The sequence below is a fragment of the Pteropus vampyrus genome, unplaced genomic scaffold, assembly GCF_000151845.1.
Source record: "Pteropus vampyrus isolate Shadow unplaced genomic scaffold, Pvam_2.0 Scaffold55, whole genome shotgun sequence".
Lineage (NCBI taxonomy): Eukaryota > Metazoa > Chordata > Mammalia > Chiroptera > Pteropodidae > Pteropus > Pteropus vampyrus.
In genome coordinates, this window is record NW_011888836.1 from 4,347,604 (window position 1) to 4,369,925 (window position 22,322).

Here is a 22,322-nt window from a genome sequence, read left to right on the forward strand (position 1 = left end):
AGACTACTACAGAGATCCTTATATTATGAAAGATGATGGTGTAATGGACAAGAAAGATAAATCGAGAGAACTGGAGATATTCAAGAAAAGTCAGTCATAATGGACTAAACACACATATTTATTGATCTTCCCTCTCAGAATTCCATATAAATAAGAATTGATTTTTTAAAAAACTATAAACCTACAAGAAGAAAAGAATAGGAAGGAGGAAAAGAACAGACCAGGGAAATCAACAAAATTTTGGAAGCTAGGAATCAAACTGATGTTAATGAATTAGACTAGGGAAAGAGGAAATCTAAGTGTCTGTGTGTATGTGAAAGTTTGGGGTGGGGATTAGAAAAATAATTGAAGATATCTCCAAAAGCATAAAACAAGATAAAGAGATTAGAGAAGGGAGTTAAAGATAAAGAAATAAATTATCCAAGAAATAACTCAAGAAAGTTTCCCAGAATGATGGATAGAAGTTTCCAGGCTAAAAGGGTCTACTGAGAGCCCAGAACCCTGGCTGAAACACTATCTACATCAAGTCACATCCTTGTGAAATTTCAGAAAATAAGAAATAAAGAGATGATCCCAAAAGCTTTAAGAAAGGAAAAGCAGGCGGCATCCAAAGAATCTGGAAACAGAATGTAACGTCTCAATAGCAACGCTTGAAGTTAGAAGTCAATGGGGGAAATGTCATCAAATTCTAGAGAGAAATAATTTCTAATCAAGAATTTTATATTGAAGCAAAGTAAAAGACCAAGATTGAGAGCAGAATAAAAATATGTTCAGATAATGTGAGGTCTCGAAGAGAAAAAAAGGTACCTCCTACGTGGCTTTTCATTGGAGACTACCTACCAAAATGAGAAAGCAAATTTTAAAAAAGATAAAGAATGGAAGTTTCAATAGTCAGGAAAAGGAAGATCTAATACAGTGGGGGTGAAAAGAGAGTATTCAGGATGGTGGTGTGGTGGTGAAAATTTTCAAGAAATGGCTGTGCCTTGGGGCCAGAGACTACATTCCAGAGTAAAGAAGAGAGATGAAGAATTCCAGGAGAGATATCTCCAACAAGAGCTGGAGGAGAGAAAAAATGAGGAAGGACAAATGGGATGCATTTGAATTGAGATGAAATTTACAATCGATCTGAAAGTCTGGGGTAAAGACTAAAAATAAAATTTCTAGATGATGACAGTAAGTTGGAAGTTGGTTTAAAATGGGTAAATAAGTGGTCTAAAGTCTGTGTCAAGCATAAGAAGAGAACAGAATTACTGAATAACGTTAGACTTTGTTGGAAAAATTTATCCCTAAGAATATACATTAAAATGTTAAGGGTAATCACTAAAAGGCCAGAAAACAATCTAGAACTACCAAATAAGCAGGGAGATAGAGAAAAGTGTCTCAATCAAGCAGATATCGGGAAAAGATGTTTTTAAGGTCAGTGAAAAGCCAGTAAACAAAATAAATAAGATGGTAAAAAATAAGTTCAAATATGTCAGCAATCACCATAAATATAAATGGATTAAAGTCACATTGTAAAACAGATGATCAGATTAAAATATTTAAAAATCTAGCTATGTATTTGTTTACAAGAGACAGAGGCTTGCCTGGTGTAAAACAGGTGTGGTCTGACCTAAAAAGATGAGCTGTTCAGAATAAAGAAGGGAGACTCAGATGGCAGTGAGTGTTAAAGTTAGGAGGTATCAAAGAAATGGGACCAGAGCAGCCTTTGTGGCATGTGTGTGAGATAAAGAACTATCAGGAGGCAAAGGAGGCCACTCAGTAGAAGGAGAGGAGAACAGGCAAACGTACAGAGAGAAGGGGAGGCCTCTGTCAGAAACAATTAGCTCTGTCCTTCATAGATGCCTGGCAGACCTGAATGCACTCGGTTCTTGCCCTTGGAGTTCTGCCAGACCTCTCTGTCTCCTAGAGGGGAAAAAATCCCTTTATATGAGCTAGATTTAGTGGGTTGCTCTCCATTTCCGTCCAGAGTCCTGACTGGAACACGTAATGGCAATACTGCTAATAGTTCCTGAATGATCACTGTGTGCCGGGCACCCTAAACAAGAGCCCCTCATAGATTACCTTATTTAATAGTACCCATGAGGTAGCTACTATTCTTATCCTACTATTATGTGTACTAGTAAATTCAGGCTCAGAGAGATTTCACAGCTAGTTATTGGTGACTCAAGACATGAACCCAGACAGAGTCACTCCAGAACCATCCCCTTAACCGCCACACTACACAAGGTTTCCAGGATGAAGGAAGGATTACTCTGCAGTGCTTTAGGTGGGGCCAAAAATTAGACATCACAGTAATATATATATTATATATATAATATATATTATTTATATATTTTTGCTTAATCTATAAAAGTACTTACTAATAATTATGATTTATTTAAAAATGAAATAGGCTACCACTAGAAGAGATGAGTCTTCCATCAATTTAAGTATTTAACAGAGGCTAAATGAATATCTAATGAGAATAATGTAAAAAGGATTCTTTCACAGGCAGAGAAATCAAATAATCGTAAGAACCCTTCTAACACCATTAGTCTCTGAATTATAGCACAATGATCTATTATAGCATGTTTAAAAGAATTTTCTGTGATGGTGAAAATATTCTATAATCTGTGCCTTAATAAGGTGGCCATTAGACATGTGTGATTATTGAGCACTTGAAATGTGGCTAGTGCAACTGAGGAACTAAGTTTTTAGCCTGACTTAGTTTAATTAATTCAAATTTTTATAGCCACACGGGGCTAGTGACTACTGTATTAAACATTCAATCAAACAGAAAAAAAGAACTTAAATAAAACTGGACAGCCCAGGGCTTAGTTTTATGCATCATGCAAATGTAATAATAGCTCTCAGTACTGTGTCTCTGGCTAAGTCAGAGGCAAGGACACCTAATAAATCATCAGCATCACTTCCTGGGGGTTAGCCTTTCTCAACTGCTTGGGGTGTGTGTGTGTGTGTGTGTGTGTGTGTGTGTGTGTGTGTGTGTGTGTGTATCTCATGGGTAGGAAAGGATATAGTGGACTATAAACATTAGAATAGAGTGGAAGTATGATCATTTCATTTTTCTTTATGCATATCTATATTGATTTACTTGTTACAAGTATTTACTTTTTTTGTAAAATAAAAACTCTAAATAAAAAATAAAATGAAGATTAAACGAGAAATATTCTTAAAATTCTACAACTACTACCTTGAAAATGCTGGAATGCAGTTTAAAAAAAGGTATACATCTAAATGTTCAGTGAGAATTAATACCCTATATTTCTTCATTCCACAAATTTAATCCTGGAATGAACACTTTCCTCAAAGGTATGAAACAGAACGTTGTAGAAAGTAAGGAATGGAAATGTAGAAGAGGAAGATTTTTTTCAGGGTCTTCATTTTAAAGTATTGCATTATGTGTTCTTATTGTTATTGTTGATAATACCATTTCTAACTCAAATCTGAAATTAATATAGTCTTAAGTTGCTTTGAGACTCAAAGAACTCTTGAAAGAAAAGTAATACTAAGACCTGTAGTAACCTGCCCTTCAAGCCATGAGGGAGGATCTGTGGGGTGTAGCAGTTCTAGATTCTGAGCTCAAGGAATTCAGCTGTTGCAAAACTTCCAGCCTAAGGGATTGAGCAGTCAGTGAGCTTCCTTTAGGGGTAAGCTGCGTATTTCTTGAGGTGTTTTATATCTTGCCCTGAATCAGGTAGAACAGGATGCCCCTGTATAAGTCCAGGGAATCAAAAGGAATGGCTTCTGTGGTCACCCACAGTCCTGCCATGTCTAGAAAGTGCTGGAAAACTAAAATTACCATGGTTCAGTGTGGTGTACCACCCAGCCCCAACCTGAATCAGAGAACTCAATAGTCCTTTAATTAACATCTCTGAGGAATCCTTCCAGAGACACAATTACAGCCAAAGGTTTTTGAGCAGACACAGATGGGGAGGTAGTAATAGCTTTAACAGTAAGTAAAAAGCTGCCCCACCTCTCTCCCGCTGAGGTCCGCCATGACTGGGTGTGCAGGGGTGGGCTGCCTCACTGCCAAGGGTCTTGGCTCCCCATCAAGCAGGAAGTGTCTGGCCTCACAAGCCAGGGCACAGGGAAATCGGGTCACTGGCAAATGCTGGTAAAGCAAGCAACTTCGACAACAAAATACAACAGTTACAACTGAGAACAAAACATAGAGCAACAAAGTACATCCCAAAGGCTCTTATCCATTCCATTCATTCATCATGCCTTCAACAAACTCATATTAAGTGCCTACTACAGGTGGTAAATTTCATTGGCATGAGGAATGGAAGAAGCAAAGGTCCACAGGCTGAGTTCTGTTTTAAGCTTCTTCCCTCCTAGAGTGCATAACCGTGAGGGTATTACTTGGACATGCATCAGCATTTTCACATGCTAGAGGGTGGGAGTCACTCTTACGTACCAGTTACAGTGTGCATAGTGCTTTGTGATTCTTACGTGAAAGATAGTCGACTGCCACAGGGGAAAAAAGTCACAATTAAGTAATTATCCAGAGCATCCTGCTATAATTGTGACCCTGAGGTCTATCTTGGGTCCTTGCACCAAAGGCTCCTGATTAGAGGACCCCCATAATGCATCCGCTGCCCATACTAACTTCTCTTGGGGAGGTCCCGCGTGGGCACATGGCTCTGTGACAGGCTGTTGCAGCAAAGAGGCCTCATAGTAGTCCCTGGGGAGCAGCACCAGGTAGTCCTAGGAAATAAAGACCAAAAAGATGATTACTCATTTTGATGGTGGCCCTAATTTAAAAATAAAATAGCTAAACATACTGAGTTAATAATAACCAGGTGAAGCTTGTTAGTTAAATCCTCTACATCAGCTGCTTTGTTCTGCCCCCTGACTCATCAGAATATGCAAATCAACTCACAAGTGCTTTCTGCAATGGAGATAAGCACCTCAGGGTGAACCTTGTTATCATCAAATCTCAGGGAAAATTCTACTGTCTCTTCTGGGTTGCTTATAAATTCAAAAATAAACAAAGATAATAAACTGTTGATTGATAAAACATTCCTTTGAAATACTGGTGCCTTCATCACTACAGAACACTGAGTTGCAGATCATGGATTATGGTTTTTTATTCCCACACCAGAGCAGTGCTCGCCTGGCTTGGTGTAAAAAAAAGTGATGTTTTGTGATTCCAGTGAATCATAGACTGAAACTGGCCTACTGCCTGTCCTAGGATATGAGAGGAAGAACGTGTCCCACCAAGTGTGCCAAACGAAGCCCACAATGTAAATTCAGTCACACAGCTCTTCAGGAAAGAGCAAAGCTCCGGGCTTCTGAGTGGAAGGTGATTTGACAGCTTTGCAGTGATCCTGGCATCACTGCCCGTCTGTAGAGGGAAGGAGGGAGGGAATGTCACCACAACTGTGACGTGACTCATACATGGACCATAAGGCTTTTTCTCTCTTCAGAATCCTTCATTTGTCTAAAATAGGGAAGAAGAGAGATGTATGGGAAGGGGAAAATAGCAGATGGTGGCCCAGGGGGCTCAGCGATTCACCATGGTGGTCTTTCTACCTGAATGGGTTTTAATTTAATAACAGTATTGTTCTATTAGTAAGTTTCTTTAGGTTGAGACCATATCTCCTCTTTACCTTATGGTCCCATAGATCCTAGAACGGTGAAGATTGATAATAGGAGCTCAATAAAATACTTTTAGAGAAAATAGGATCATAATAGAGAAAAATATGTATGAACTATTACACAATTGCCCATGTATGAACTACTACACAAATGCCCATGCAGTAATTTTTATAATGAATTTCATCTTTCCAGTAGTCTAACTTTATGTACCCACTACTGGACTCAATGGAATTTTCCTCTTCCTCATTTCTAGCATCTGTGAAACATTCTTAAACTTTTTTTAAAGTGACAAAGTTTTCTACCAAGAAGATACAAGAAAAAACAGGAACTGAATGAACAGCATTAACCTTCACATTATTTTTGTAAGATCTCAGATTTGGAAAGCAGCTATAAAGATAAGTGTTGTCCCCACTGTATGGAAGAAGCAGCTGAGGCAGGCCTGGAGTTAAGGGACTTGCCTAAGATTTGTTAATGGTTGCCAATGAAAGGGGCTGCACATAAGGAAAAGTTTTATGTTTTTTCCTATTAGTGCACTGCCAAAGATTTTATTTTGAAAAGACCTTGCTATAAGCGAAAGCAGACATCAAAGAGGGGTGTCTCATCAGTTTCCATTCCTTCAACTCCTCAAGGCTCTCTGTCCATTCTATTAATGTTCAAGGACACAGCCTTTCCCCTGATGAAGAGTTCTTTGTCCACGACAATCTTTTGGGTGAGATTATTGCCTACGTTTAAGGTAAAAGGCGGGAAAACTGTCACAGAGCAGCACTGGTTCCTCCAGTCTCTTCCTTCGCTAATTTTAGGAACTTCTCTTCCTCTAGCTTCTTCTGATTTGTTCTGCACAATTCCCAGAGAGGCCGATGTTCACAGATGTCCTTCTGATTCACAATGAAAACTCCCAAAGAAATTTTTGAAAGGCGGGGACACATGCTCATTAAGGTTTTACATTTATTTTGATAACTTCAATAATTATAAATTATAATTTGATATTTTTTTTGGTCTGTGAGAAGCTGGCTGGAAGACTATGGAACGTATTTTAAGTTGGTTCCTATGTCATTATGTCTTATGAGGGCAAATGTCACCATAGGTTCCTGTGTCTAAAGGGAACCAGTTGTGATTTGATATCTTAAAGTCACGGTGGGTCACTGTGGATGGGACAATCTCCAAGGGGGAAAGAATCTCTACTCAGAACTATCGCTTACCAGGAGGACTCCCTCTGCCTTAATACAAGCAACCCAAGTCCCTGGTGCAATTGAAAATGGGTCTGCAAAACCATTTCCAGGGATGGTGACGAAGGCTGGCTCCTTACTCGGCAGGAAGATGATCTCTTTGCTTTGAGCAACACCTATCAGAAATGAAAAGAATTGTTTAGGGCATTTTTCTAGCAGTCAGTGTTATGACTTCAGATAATCAATTTTGAATATTCAGTTTACATCTGAAAAAGTGTAAGATAGTTTACTTATCATATGTACCGACCTTTTTTTAAATAATTATATGAATGCATATGCACATGTAGAAAGATATCAATAAGATGTTAGTAGTGGCTATCTATGCTGCAATTGTGAGTCACTTTTTAATTTGTTAAACGCTTAAGTAGTAATATAGGTAAACTGCTTAGAAAAGTTCTTGACACATTTTTTTAGTTGTCAAAAGAAATGTAATGATAATTCACAAGGAAGAATAATTAATGCACAATAAACACTCAATAACACTAGCACTCAAGTAAATGAAAATTAAAATAAGAACACCATATAATTTTCACCTGTGAAACTGGCAGAGTTCTTTAGTGGTGATGGGGCATGTTGAACATGAGACCAGCGATGTGGTAACAGGTAGAAGGGGAAATGGTATCACTTATCAGGAAACCATTTTGACAAATTCTAAGCTCTTAAAAACTTTCTTACCAATCGACCCAGTGATCCACTTCTAAAATCTATACTGTAGAAATGTTCTAAAATGTAGATAGAAACTAATGGGTAAAGATTTTCACCACTGCATGACAGTAAATAAGAAAAAAAGTGGAAATACCCTTGATATCTAAGAGTGGAGGAAAGAGTTAGTAACTTATGGTGTTATTGTACGGTGAGATAATGCAGGGCCATTCGATGACATGGGGAAAGTTTATGAAGTTGGATAAAAATCTGGAGGTCAAGCATGATTTCAATGTCTAAAAAATGGGCATAAAAAAACATGGAAGGAAACATACCAAGATGATTTCCTTGACGAGGTTTTTATTTGTTCCTGTGGTCTCTCGGTATTCAATATGTTACATTAGATATTAAAATATTTTTCCTTTTTATTTATATGTAATTAAAAATTTTTAATTTCTATGGAAGAACATGCATTCATTTTGCAATAAGAAAAAGTTTTGGTTTTCCATTTGTTTTCAGGATCCAAAATGTTTTCTTTTGAATTAAACAAATAGAGGTTCAGAAACAAACAAAACTGCTACATCTGATCCAACTGAGACTCTTTCTTGAGGAGAAATGTTTACTCCAAATCCTTGTATTCACTCTCCTGTTCTAAAACATCTATGTACTCACTAGGTTTCAGGACTGGAACTAGGTTCTGGGAATAAGGCAGTAAACGCAGCCAGTATTGCCTTTGCTTCCCGATAGTAGGGATAGTTAATTATAAATCTAATAACAAAATATAAATAAGCAAAATATTCAGAGATTGAAAAGGTAGCATGGGACAGGGACCTAGGGCACTGTCCTTATCAGACCGTGTACCAGATGTGATGTTTCCAGGGAGGTGACTTTGTGAAGCTGGAGAAAATGTTTCACTGATTAATCATTTCTAAATCCAAAAAAGCCTTGAAAATTTACCTACCTGTCTTACCCCGGGATGGATAAATAGTTATATGGCCAGATACTGCTTCAGTTCCAGGGTTAATGTATCTCACAACAGCACGAAACAAAGAGAGGCTTGATTCCCCCACATTCAACATGATCTTTACTTCATTCTGAAAAATACCAGAAGCCATAAAGTATAGACAAGACAACTGGTTTAAAGAAATGCTAGCCAAATAGTGATTATTCAAGTTTCATCACTAGGCTTGTAGTGTACACACACACATACACGTAAATACACAAATATCAACTCGACAAGCACCGAGTAACTAACTCTGCGGAAGATGGAAATAGGCAGGCCTAATGATAAATTTAAGTCTGTTGCAACTGAAGTTAGAGTGAAAATGCACTCCTTCAGCAACTGAGATCCTCTTTTGACCCTTTTGTAATCAGGCAGACAGAGCAGAACACAGATGAACTACTTAGGGAAAGCCCAGTGACAGGCAACCACCGCTGGCTGGGAGAAATAAAAAGGCGAAAGAGAAAGAAAGGAATGTGTATTATTTAACACCATCGCCCTGTAGAGAGACTACTCCACGGTCCACTTCTCATACATAAAATTCTAAATGGTCATAGAAGCTAACGGCAGCTGAGGACAGGTTATAGATCCCAAATACATTAGTGATGAGATCTGGATGTAACTGAAATATGACTGCTAATCTGAAATTTACCTCAATCCCTATCCAAAAAGAATGTGGGCGGGGGAGGGGAGGCGCTCCTGTTGGTCCCCAGAGCCCTGGTGCTCACACAATGCTCCGTAAGTGCTGCTGTGCCATGATCTTAAAGGAAAGAGTAGACTATTTTAATTCTGAACTGCAGACTGCATGTTCAAATCCAGCTGTGGCCCAAGGAAAGTACATGAGATTTGGAAATTTCCAAATTATTGGTTCTTTTGGTCTCTTCCCCAGCCCTTTGGTTAATATGGAAGCAACTTTCGTTGAACAAGACATCTGTGACAATAAAGACTGACTTTGGGTGGGCTCCCTGCTCTGGGAGCAGGAGCTGCTGCCGGCTCCCACTGAGGAGAAACTCCAGCTGGCCCTCTCGATTTGACTAACTTCATCTTCGAGTGTTAGTTCCAAGTTGGAAAATAAAAATGCAAAACTGTATTAGGAGCTGTGTAAAGTTACTGGTGATTCAAAGAACACCACCAAAGTCCTCTGATTAAAAATACAGAAAATTCATCAATAGAAATTCATTCCTTTGTGTTAACCAGCCCTTCGTATAAACTCTAAACGCCTGTGGGAATGTATATACCTTGACTGGGCTCTCAGTTACTCACATCCTGTTATGACTCAATGGAATCCACTGCTTTTTTTCTGAATAATAAAGTAAAATCAGGTAATTAAGGAACCGAACTGCTGTATTTGGGGAGAAGGAGAAAACAGTGAAGTGTCTTCAGATCCTAGGTATTGTTTGGGAAAGGCAGCCTGGATGAGGATTTGGCCAGGCAAGAAGCAGCATTAGAATCACTGGGGATCCCAAGGGAACTGAGAACCAGTCCCAGTTTTTCCAAGGGCTGAATGAGAGAAATAGCAAGTACTAGTTCTGGTTCTGCTAAGGGCAGATTGGGTTACCATGGTCATTAGTTTGCCTGTTTTATTCTGAATCTCTCCACCGAGAAGAGCAGCTAGAAGAGACATTACCTCAAAGAGAAATTCTGAGACAAAACTACTCAATGACTATACAGAAATTTTTCATTATAAATATTAAGTTCTAAAAGTAAACAAAATGTAAATTCCTTAGTTATTCCAATACAATGCCAAGAGAGATAGATACAGTAAAGAATAATGAAGGAGAAATGTGAGAAAAAATAAAATAGCACTGACTAAAAATCCTAATTTATCTTAGTTTCTATTCACATATTATTTCAGGGCTTTAAAAAGAAAAAAAAAAGCAAAAAAAAGAAAAGAAAAAAGAAAACATTGGTTGAAATTTAGCATCACAAGCTTTATTGAAATATTTAAGTCAACTTATTTTTATTCTCCACAAATGACTTTAAAGAAAAATGTCTCTCATGATAAAATAGAGCCTAATCTTGTTTGGGAAATTTCTTTAAAAAAAAGTCTCCAGAGATAAGCACTGTTTTTCTTTAATCCCTTCATTTTCTGATTTGGTGACCAAATCAAAGTAACAATAAACTGTGAAATTGAAATAGATGCTTATCAGCTCAAATCCAACCCTACCCAAGGCCCAATTCATATTCTAGAGAAAAAGAATCCTAGAATCAGTTTTGGGGACAGTTCACCTTTTAGGAGGACTCAATGAGTGTGCTGTGGGTAAGTACACGGGCTACTCTGCCATGAAGCTGCTTACTACTGGCTACATACCTGTATGGAGGTCATCTGAGCATATCCTCTCCAGCTAAACTCAGGAAACTCCAGGGGATCATATCCAAACCGAAGTTCTCTTCCATTAGGTGTAGTGCCATCTTCAATCTCATACTTCATATGATGCAAATCCGGGAAATAGTAGTTACTTTCCGGTCTTTTATAAATAAAAAGTAAATATTGATACAGCAAGTTGGGTTAATTGATCATCTAAATATCTTTTAATCACAATAGCTACTGCTAAAAGAAGTTCCACCAAATTGACAGTACATTAAATAAGGACAAATGAGAGGAGCCCCTTGATTTCTTCTCTAAATTATTGCTTTCACTCATGTAAACATTCGCATAAAACACCCAACACTTGCTCATTCCAAGCAGTAAAATGAGAAAATCATTTAACATGACCCATAGCAGTAGCATCCTTTAAAATAAAATATTCTAAATTGTTGCCAAGTCAAATTAGGTTATTTGCTATAAATTCGTTCATTCATTTATTTATGTAATAATATTCACTCATTACACAAATATTAATACCTATGTACCAGGAACTGTTGCTAAGCTCCATAGATATAATAGTGAACATGACATAAACTATTTCATATGCTAAGTTTACAAATTAGATACATATATATATATCATTAGAATAACTTTTCTATGCCTTGTTTTCTCTTAAACTATATGTCTATAAATGGATTATTTTCAAGAGTCCAATAACAGCATCACAGAGAAGGATCAAAAATATTCCGACACTTGCATGACATTTTATATTCAACTACTTGAAGTTTTTCAAAATGGCACATACGGACAATTGAGTCACAAACTAATAACAGATAGTGGATATAAAGCCATAAAGATGACTTAGTAAAAGCAAATAAAAGGGCATGCTCCTATATTGCAATTTTTCTGGAAGTAATTGCAAAGATCTTTAAAAATGTTCATACTCACTGACCCAGTAATTCTACTTCCAGGAATATATTCTAAAGAATGATTTTACATATAGTGTCAAATAATTAACATAAAAGAAGGTTTATATTAGTGAAAACTTGGAAACATAAATGTTGTTTTTGTACAAACATGTGCAAAAATTATTAAATAATTAACCCATTTCCCGTTTGCCTTGAGAATACTCGGCGGCAGCACTTGCGCCTGCAGCGCTTACCCTGAGATAACTCGTGGATTACAGTTCCAACCTCACCCCCAAAGCTTGCCACAAAATATCTCGCTTTTATTATTATTTTCACATCTCTCTAGTATATGGATAGTCTTTGGAAACAAGTGACATCATTCTATTTATAGCATTCAGTTTTTAGTAGAGGTATTTCCATTTACAAAATAAAGTAATTCTTGATCACTGAAAATGTCAAATCCTAGGAAACGTGGCTTTCCTATCCGTGTTGTTAACATCGTTCTCGACCGGATGTTAGTCAAAGATTCATTTGATGAATCCGATCTATGTACATATTTCTGTTACATTAGGATTAGAGACAAGTTCTGTTTAGAAATAATTCTAAGAATAGTTTTTATATTTTATTTCACATTGAAAACCAGTCAGATTTGCTTCAGCCTCAAAGAGTGTGTTTATGTAAAATTACATTAACACTGGCAGTGAGCTGTACTTTTTTTTCTAAACAGGAAATGCGTTAAATTATGAAGTATTATGTAACCATTGTTTTTGAAGACTAATGATAATGGAAATGTTTATAATATGTGAAAAATTGATACAAATTATATGAAAAATATAATACTGATTTTTATTAATAAACAAAGCCTAGAAAAAATATACAAAATATATTAAAAGGGGTTTTCTCTGGGTGCTTGGATGAAGACTATTCTTTGTCTTTTTACTTTTACATACAAAAATTTTACAATGAACATCATTATATTTATTATCACAAAGTTATTTAGAAAACAAAGTGAATGCGAATGCTTTCTAAACTTGTAAGAAAAATTTAAAATGCTCAGATAAAATCATAAACATTGGGGAGGCATTTAGGACATAAGGATGCAAGATTTACCAACCTAGAGAAAAGGTGCTATGGTATTCATGTTCCTTTTATTTCTGTTACCATTTATCACTAAATCAAAAGACATGTTCTAAATTTCATACATATGTATTGGCTGTAATGTAAATGTCAATATATTTGCCTCAGGATGGGCAATTTAATTTCTATTCACTTGCATTATTTCAACCTCCAAATTAGTCAATCGCCTACATAGCTGGAAGGAGAAAAAACTTATGGTGGGTAAGTAGGAGAAAAGCTCACTTTATCAACCCAAGGGTAGAAAGAGATAAAATATTGGTGGACAATGTCTCTGAACCTATTTACAAAGTTCATCTGGTCCATCGTGAGCCTGGCTAGTCTGCAGGAAACCAAGTGTACAAATGTGTCTGCCTTCACATAATTCTTACTACACGGCCCAGCAGTGACTGCCACTTAGAAATGCCTGAAGAAAGCACAGCTGGGCTGCTCTGACTTTTAGAATTTAAATGCTGGAAACATGGAGAGAAAGGAGAGAAGCACCAAACTAAATATGGACAATTTAGCTTAACTACATAAGTTCTTTGTTAATCTGTTGATAATGCAGAAATAGTGAAGGTACTTGAAGTTCAGAAGAAGTGGCATTTAGTAGAGTTTCCGGTGTATGATTAAAAGTCAGAATATTAAAAACTAGTTTTTCTGTCTTCCACTGAGGGAAAATTATGGATGGATTGTGGTTTCAAAAATAATATATAAAAATTTATATGTTTATATATATATATACACATATATATGTATATATATGTGTGTGTGTATATATATACACACACATATACATATATATACATATATGTGTATATATATGTGTGTGTGTGTGTGTGTGTGTGTGTGTGTGTGTGTGTATATATATATATATATAAATTGCTAAGCATGACAGGATGAAGAGACGGTATGGTGCCATATTTGCTATAGCCCCTCTTGGCTCTCAGTCTCTACTTTGCTCCCTTGTTCCTACAGTTCATTTTAATTTGCTTCTGTGTGAGATGAAGAACTTTGTTCCACTTATAAAGTTTTCTTATCTATCCCCACCGCCCGCCTCCCGCCGCCAATTCTGCTGTGTATACCACACTTGGCATCTGCAGGCCCTCACTCATGGGTCCCAAGGGAGAAAGAGGACCTGAATCTCCTTGGTCCAGGAGCCCGCCAGGCTACTCCATGCTGTAACTTTTACATGGAGGTTCAGTCATGGGAACCCATCTCATGCATCTGGCTCTAGTCTCACCCACCTGGCTTTATGTATCTGTGGGAATTTTCCAGTAGGTCACTCCATGACCTACAAAGTGCAACAGTTTTTATAGGTAACCCTATCTCCTGTTTTAATTGGACTCACTGACAAGTGTCCAGATTTCAAATGACAGTACAGCTCCATCTGCCTTATCGCCTTAGGACTGCTTCTCTCCTCACCAGAACTGTCAGCACAGACAGGACTCCACGAGAGTATCTTCCACAACATTTCTGTGGGAAGAAACCTGCCTGAAGACTCACCGCTGACACGCCTTCCCCACGACATGCTCTCGGCACTGGCATACTCCCGAGGGACTACTGCACATGGGGGTGATCGCTCCACCAATGTCACACTGACAGCCTGAAAGTCAAGAAACAGCAGTGGTCACCCATCAAAGCATCTCCACGTGGGATGCTTTCCCGCCTCTAAAAGAAGCGGGCATCAGCAAGCCCTGAGTTGAGCATCGTGCCTTCTTTTCCCTGCCACATCTTGAAATATGTACAGACCTCCCAAACCAAGATAGCATGTCTCCCAAAAAGTGCACTTGTAAGTCGGAGGTGTACATGTAGGCCAGCTCCAGCAATGTTGTCCAAGGTAAGGGGACAGTAGCCCAGGAGCTAAAAACAATTTAGCAACATGATACTGTTATAAACAATGAGTGCTAAGGAGAGGTTATGAGAGATGCAAAGTAGCCTTGTGGGGCAGCCGTCCCTGCAGTTTTATTATTTAATACAATATTATCTCTAAAACTCCGTGTGAATTTTTGATACTACAAAATATACCTTTAAAGTTACAAAGCCTTGATGTTATTTATAATGACTCCCCCATCCCAATTACGTATTTTTATAATTAAACCAACAGTGTGCAGAAGAGAAGTAGAAGCAGCCCAATTTGCAATTTATTACTAGCTTTAGCAGAATATTTGGCCCAATTCTCTGAACAAAATATTTCAGTCCCATCCCATCAGAAAGTTTGCACGAAGAAAATGAACTCAGAAGAAAGCTTATCCTGATAGGCTTTGCCCATCAACACTTTCACTTTACTCAGGGCCCCCCGGAAGTATTTACCTTGACACCCAAAGTAATTGCTCTTTTCCAAAGCAAAATATCCATCTTCGCATGTGTCACAGGAATCACCACTGACATGGGACTTGCAATGACAGTCACCATCTCTCTGCAGAACGACAAGCCAGGTGACAAAATTGGATTAAGATTACAGAATTCACTAAGCTTCAAGATTTAAAACTGGCTTATTGTATTGCTTTTTGGCCTTTTGGCTAAGATCAAGTGTAAAACTGGCTTATGTAATATAAAACAGTGCAGCCAGGATCTGAAAACTTCCAAAAAGATTACCATGCACTGTACAATTACAGAGGCAATAATAATACCCTCCCATAGAAACTCCACAGTCAATTGCTGCAACATTCTACAGGTATATGAGATATTGGCTCACGTTACCTGCCCACACTCCCCAATTCCGCTCACTGTTCCCGCCACATTGCACTGGCATTCTGTGAAGATAAGAGAGCATCCTTGGACCAAGATTACACAAAGGACAGTTCCCTGGCGCTGGGAACATCACACACCAGCAATATTACACGTGCAGTCACATCCTAGCATGCTTCAGCAGAATTCCAGTTTGCACTGTTGCAAAGCCTAAAATTAGATTGCTTTCTGTAGTCAGCAGAACAGCCAGATCAGTACCATCTACCTACGAGGAGTAATGACAAGTTTATGATCACTCTAAAACAAAAGCTGCAACATCATGGGATTTTTAAATGATTCTAATGTCAAGGTCATTTCTGATATGCTTATATGAAAATATACTCTTATTTAAGGATATTCACTCCACTTAGCCACCTTCACCTTGGTGGCTTCACCTTCACCTTCACCTTGGCATTTTCCTATCCTGCCTTCCATCTATGCATAAAATGAAAATAAAATTAGATCAGAAAGAGTAGATTATAAAAACAAGGCAGTAAAAACCATTTATCAAGTAGTTGCCTTCACAAACAACACAATACATATGGAAACAGGACATAAATCTCTTGCTGAGATTTTGAAAATGACAGTTCTGCCAAAAGTGAGGAAATATCAAAACGTTTACATAAATTTTCAGACAAACTGAACTGATCAAATAAATAGCTCTCTTGTGAGTTTAGTTACTGAGGTAAGAGAAATTAATAAGAAGCTACAATAGAGTAAATTATTGTGTATAAGAAACTTTACCTGAACACCCATTGGGGTTTTCTTTGGTCAGATTCCAATATAATGGCTTGCAGATGCTGCAAGTAGGACTTTCAACTTGAAGTTTGCACTGGCAATATCCCTTATAAAGAAAATCAAACTAACATTTGACATCTTGGAATTAACATATTTTTTCAAACATGTGTTCTGAACAAAGCTTGTCACAGAAATATATTTTGAATCATGAAAAGTAAATTAAGGGTATTCAGGGGGAATAAAAGTACTGGGTTGATTTCAACAGTCTGCTTATTGCTTTCATTTTATTATTGATTTATTTGTTATACGCATAATTCATACTTCTGGTTAAAACACAATTGGAAAATACAGAAAAAGAAAAATTAAAAAATCACTCTGATTTATAACATTGTCATTTTTGATTCGGTTACAGCCTGGACTACAAATTTAAATGGAAAAAAGAGCTGAATATTTAACATGATGAGAATCAGTAGAAAATTACATTTATCTGAAGGTGTTTTGTGTTATGCACGAATCAGACCTTGCTTAAACATCACCGAGACTCATGGCAGGGATGAGGAACCTTTCTCCCATGTCCCTCCAGTGCCTGAAGATCCAGCATCTCCAGGCTCTGAGGCTAAGACGACATAATTTCTAAAGTGCTTAGAAAACTGATTAGAATACCGTAGTATTATGCTTGGAGTAATATCTAATAAATTCAATTGCTTTGTATGCAGAGAGCTTTATTTAATGTGAAATTGGCCTTTGATTTTCTTAATTTTAATTATGTATGTCAGGCTTATGTGCAAGGCTCCAGGGTGGCTGTGTCCTCAGAATAACAAACAATAAGAGTTAAACTCTAGGACTCTAGAATTCAAGGTTTAAATAAACTTTTGTTTTTGAAAAAAAAAAAAAATTTTGTTCTTTTGTTTTGGAAAAAAAAATCACAATATCACATACGCACTTTGAAAACAAGCAATGACCTCTTTAAGCAATTTGTCCTCAGATCTTATTTTAATTTATTTTTAATTTCAGGATGTTCCCAAATGTGTTAGTCTTTAAAATGTATGACAATAATAGTTAGAATGTTAACCTTTTTATAATTCTTCACTTACCAAACTGGAGTCCAGGGTACCAGACAGGTCACAGGAACTGCTAGAGCCTGCATATGATTCAGAGATAATTCAAATGTCTGGAGTTTTAATGTTTATTTATTTGTCTCTTCATTTGTTTTGATGTTTCTAATTTTAAAAGTTATACTTGTTTTTTAAAATAGTGCATCTACATTGATATTTTTTGATAGATGAGTGGCAGAGATATGGCATGTAATTCACAAAAAGGTATCCCAAGTAATGTCTATGGTCCTTAATACCCAAATCACCCCTTTAGCCCCTGAACAATTGTAGTCTCCTACTATTAAAAGGTCATTTCTAACTGATGATGAAGAAGACTGGGAAAGGACTCTCAAATTTTTAGCATCCTTAGGACTGTCCAGAAGAGGGCAATCTTGTATCGAGAGTTTTCATAATTGTCACATCAAAAAGAAGTTAAAGAATTTATAAGTACATTTTTTTAATTAACCAAGACTTAATTCTCTAAATATCACAACTCCTTTGTTCCTCACCTGTACTAAAATTTCTAAAATTAATTAATTTGCTTTCCCGTCGTAGTCAATATAGTATGATAAGCCCAATATAATCTCTCTTCAATAAGTTGGGATCTTGCAATGTCTCAGTATTACTATTATACAGCATTAGAAATGAAGAGAGGCTGGGTAAGACCGCTGAGCCTGGTTTTTCCAAAAATTTAAATAAACTCATATTATGATCTCGTTTTCTTACAAGTTATTCCTCAGCCTTTTTGCCTTTATTGTCTCCTCTTGGTCTATTTCAGCTTCTTCCTTGATGATATACATATTCATCCTCATTCTCTATCTCTCTCTGTTTTCATTTTTTGTTTGTGTTTTGATGTTTCTTTGTTCTCTTCTGTGATAGTCAAAACAACCTTCCTGTTCTTTGCTCTTTTCCAACCTGGCCACACCCAGCCTTTGGCTCCTCTCCAGGCTGACCAGTGATGCCACCTAGCTGTGGAGAAACTGTCATGACTGCCTCACCCCTCTTCCCACTGCCACAGTACCTCCCACAACACTCTCTTCCACTCTTGACCTGTAGAGGCGAGCAGATCCCACTCCAGACAGCCTTGTACTCTGAGGACCTTCAGCCCTTCTCAAGGCGAGTAGCCCCCTCTGACTACTGGCTCCAATTTCCACCAGCAAGAAAACCTGGTGCCTTGAGGATTCTTGAGTAAGGTTCAGCCTTTCACAAACACCTCTTCTTAACAGAGAAAGAGTCCTCTGCAAGTTATAGTCAAGAGCTAATCACCACTAGAGGCTGCACTCACCTGGAGCACATCGTATGTCTATGACCCTGGCCACAGAGCATGCAGACTCGATTTCTTGTATCAGGGGAAAGATTAGTACCATCAGCTCAAGACAGTGTTTCCTCCTTGGCTCATTCTTTCCAAACCAAAGAGACTCTGGTTCACCCCACTCCCTTGCCCCTCATACCTATGCTGATGTGTGATGACGTAATCTCCCAGGAGGCAGGTGGCAAGCAAGAAGAGCAGGACAGAAACCCAGCAAAGGTCCTGCTCAACTTGCCCAAAAAAAGACCTATTGGAACACCCTCTGGGGATTACGGAGAGGCCAACATCAATGACGCAGCCCAGACCCAGAGAGAAACTAGGATGCCTTGGGACGGGGGAACAAGGAACACTGGACTTAGCTAAAAGCGGTCACCTTTGCCACACTGCTATAGAAAATTTACATGAAAATCAAGAAACACTAATTTGTAACACATGGGAATTTTTTTTTAATTCTAGGAATAAATCATTTCTGCATTCCTTTGAGCACTTAAGTTGGGAAGGAACCAGGCAGATTAGGGTCAAAAATGTAGGGTCAAACAATGATTGATCTGTGGGCGGTTGCAGGCTGCTCTGAGAGGCTGGCTGCACACAGTTCACAGAGGAACCTCCTCCATTCCCCCAACCCCCTGGCATCCTGACGTCTTCCCTACCTTGGCAGTGGGGGAAATCGTAGGCTCCTGAGAGGCACCTGTCACACCGCTGTCCTGTAATCCCTGGCCGGCATTCACACTGTCCAGTCACTGGGCTGCAGGGTGTCTGGTAGGAGCCAAGGGCTGAACACTGGCAGGCTGAATGAAAAGACCTCAGTCAGACACAGGGCAGCAGGGTACGGGACCACGATAAGGGCACAGGGGCAGGGCTGGAAAGACCCAAGTGCAAATTCCAGCTCCACCTCTCATTAGACCTGGAACCTGAAACAAGTCGACCAAATGCCCTAAGCTTGTTTCCCCTTCCTTAAATGGATGTAATACTAGCATCTCCTTGATAAGCTTGTTGCCAGGATTAAATAAGATTAAATATGAGACTGGGGACAATGCCTGTTTCATAGCGAGGACTCGATGAAGCTTGTAAATTTGTTTCGTTTTGTTGCTGTTGTTAATTCCACATTCAACAAGACTGGCTGGTCGTGAACGAGGGCTTTAGGAACGTTTCTTGCATCCAGTAACTGGTGCTCGTCAGAAGAGGATGGACGGAGGGAACAACCAATGGGGGATGCGACTCATTGGAGGGGCCACATCAACTCCACATCCCACTGGGGATCAAGTGCAAACTATTCCAGTCCAGACGATTCTCCAACTGTCCCCCTTTTTCCCACTGTTCACATCTCTTCATACCTGATCTCTCAAGTTCTGGTATAGTTGAATCATCATGAAAAAAGTTATGCAGGCGGGGTTAGAAATGAATAGGAAAAGCACCCCACTTTCCTTTTTCCCACTCAAGTAGGGGAATTAAACATGCATGGATAAAGAAAACAGATCCTGGCCATTCTCCTCTCTGTTCCCTTCCCCTTGGGTCAGGTTCCTACCAGTTACTATTTGGCTAACCTCCTGCAGGTCTGCAGTTACTCAGTAATGCTCCCATTTGCACTGCAAGGACCCTGCTCGTGGGGAATGGTGAGCAGAGGAGATGGGCCACTGATTTCCTGAGCTGGACGGTTTCCCACTTTAAGAACTGAAAGGAACAGGAGAGATAGTCTCCTTGGGTTCCACTGTTACATAATGAAGTTCAGAAGTTAACTGACATTTCCAAGGTCATGAATTAGTCTGTAGTAAAAGTCTTCAGTCTCTGTGGCAGACATATCTGGATTCAAGCACCAGCTCTGCCGCTTAGCTGTGCAATCATAGGCAAGTGGCTTAGCCTCCCTAAGCTTCAGTTTCCTCTTCTGTAAACTAGAGCTGATGATAGTCTCTACTTGATGAAGTCATTAGAGAATCACCAATGACAAGGTATGAAAAGCATTGAGCACGATGCTTGACATAGAGAAAGTGCTCAGTAAGTGTTCACACTTGTTTACATTATTATTGTGATCACACAAGTGCCTGGTGCTTGGGGAGGTGCTCCACACACAGCCTCATGCTGTATTAATGGGAATCGATAGGTTAGTATTCTTGACTTCCGAATTTATACTCAGTGTATGCAGTAAAAAATATATATATACGACCTTGTTTGCAAGGTTTTAAAAATTCCACACACTTGTTGAGGTCTTGGGAAAGAAAAGACTCATGAGGTAAAAAAGTGGCAATTCTAGTGATTTATTTGCAGGTGTCCTTTGGATCTAGAAAGCTCCACACCACTAAGCCTTGGAGCGCAGAGCTCCCACGTGGATGAAACCATGCCATTTTCATTCTCTTTGACAGGACTCTGCCCAGACCCAGGTGTGGCAAGTTACTCTGACAGTGCTTTTCAGAATAACAATAATGGTAGCATTTACCCGAGTTGTCATTGAAATCATAAACCTTCACGAATAGACGGGAACTTAGCTAGTTTTCTTATTTACAGATTGCCTGGGTCTTTGATGGGCTATGTGACTTGTCCAGAGGGCAAAGTTAGGAGGTGGCAGACCCAGAGAGTTTACTACCACACCTCCCTATTTTATATTCATCCATCCAGCAGACTTTGATTAAAGGCTTCCTGCATTCAGTGGAACTGTGACTAGGTTTGGGGTGGAGATAAATAGGAAAAACACATTCCCTGACATCAGAGAACTAAAAATCCAAGAGAGGTGCTAGCGAATTTATGGAGGTAGTATGAAACAACTCCCCTTACGATGCCCCAAACCCCAACAAAAAACTCTAAGAGTGATGAAGAAACGTGCCTATTGCCACTCAGCCAGCTCTTGGCAGACAGCAGGACAGGGACTCAAATCTCCTGCTGCTGACTGGACAGTGTTCTTTCATGGCCCTGTGTTCCCCTCAGACCTGTCTGCAGAGTTCAAGTCCATACCGATGACTGAAGAAATGGTCTTTGGGCTCTGTGATGGTTAATTTTATGTGTCAACTTGGTTAGGTTATGGGGTTCAGATATTTGGTCATCATCAATCTAGATGTTGTGAAGGTGTTTTCTGTTTTTAAATTTTTTTTCCTGGCTTTATTGAAATTTAATAGACAATTAGTTGCTCATATTTATATTGTACAATTCAATGAGTTTTTTCTTCAATTATAGTTGGCTTACAATAATATAGCAGTTTCAGTCGTACAGCATAGTGATCAGAGATCCACATAACTCACAAAGCGATCTGGTTTTTAAATGTTATTAACATTCAAGTTGGTTGACCGTGAGTAAAGCAGATTACTCTCCACACTATGGGTGAGCGTCATGAGGTCTCCAGGAAGAAAGCATTCTGCCTCCAGACTGCCCTGGGACTCAAGTGGAAACATCAGCTCTGCCCTGGGTCTCCAGCCTGTGGGCCTATGCTGTAGATTTTGGACTTGCCAGCCCCCACATCACATGAGCCAATTCCTTAAAATAAATCTATCTCTCTCTCTTTCTTCACACACACACACACACACACACATCCTATTGGTTCTGTTTTTCTGAAGAACCTAATACAGGCTATTTCTGCAATTTCTGCCCTAAAGGAAAGTGAATGCAGAGAGGAAGGCACTCATGCAGGCAGATAGCTTAGCTGTAGGAGCTGGAACACAGTGGTG

The 22,322-nt window shown here is 38.7% G+C and overlaps 1 protein-coding gene across 1 annotated transcript in view; it reads right to left on the minus strand.

The window, feature by feature from the left end:
* Positions 1 to 22,322, minus strand: part of LOC105292306 (laminin subunit alpha-3-like) — a 171,503-nt gene that overhangs the window by 29,692 nt on the left and 119,489 nt on the right. The window contains exons 14-24 of the mRNA XM_023530840.1: positions 19,323 to 19,460; positions 17,364 to 17,410; positions 16,276 to 16,375; positions 15,505 to 15,557; positions 15,115 to 15,220; positions 14,308 to 14,407; positions 10,784 to 10,940; positions 8,434 to 8,566; positions 6,804 to 6,946; positions 4,613 to 4,710; positions 3,977 to 4,130 (exon numbers count right to left, since the gene is read on the minus strand). Of these exons, the coding sequence (XP_023386608.1) occupies positions 3,977 to 4,130; positions 4,613 to 4,710; positions 6,804 to 6,946; positions 8,434 to 8,566; positions 10,784 to 10,940; positions 14,308 to 14,407; positions 15,115 to 15,220; positions 15,505 to 15,557; positions 16,276 to 16,375; positions 17,364 to 17,410; positions 19,323 to 19,460 (1,229 nt within the window). The remainder of the gene's footprint in view (positions 1 to 3,976; positions 4,131 to 4,612; positions 4,711 to 6,803; positions 6,947 to 8,433; positions 8,567 to 10,783; positions 10,941 to 14,307; positions 14,408 to 15,114; positions 15,221 to 15,504; positions 15,558 to 16,275; positions 16,376 to 17,363; positions 17,411 to 19,322; positions 19,461 to 22,322) is intronic.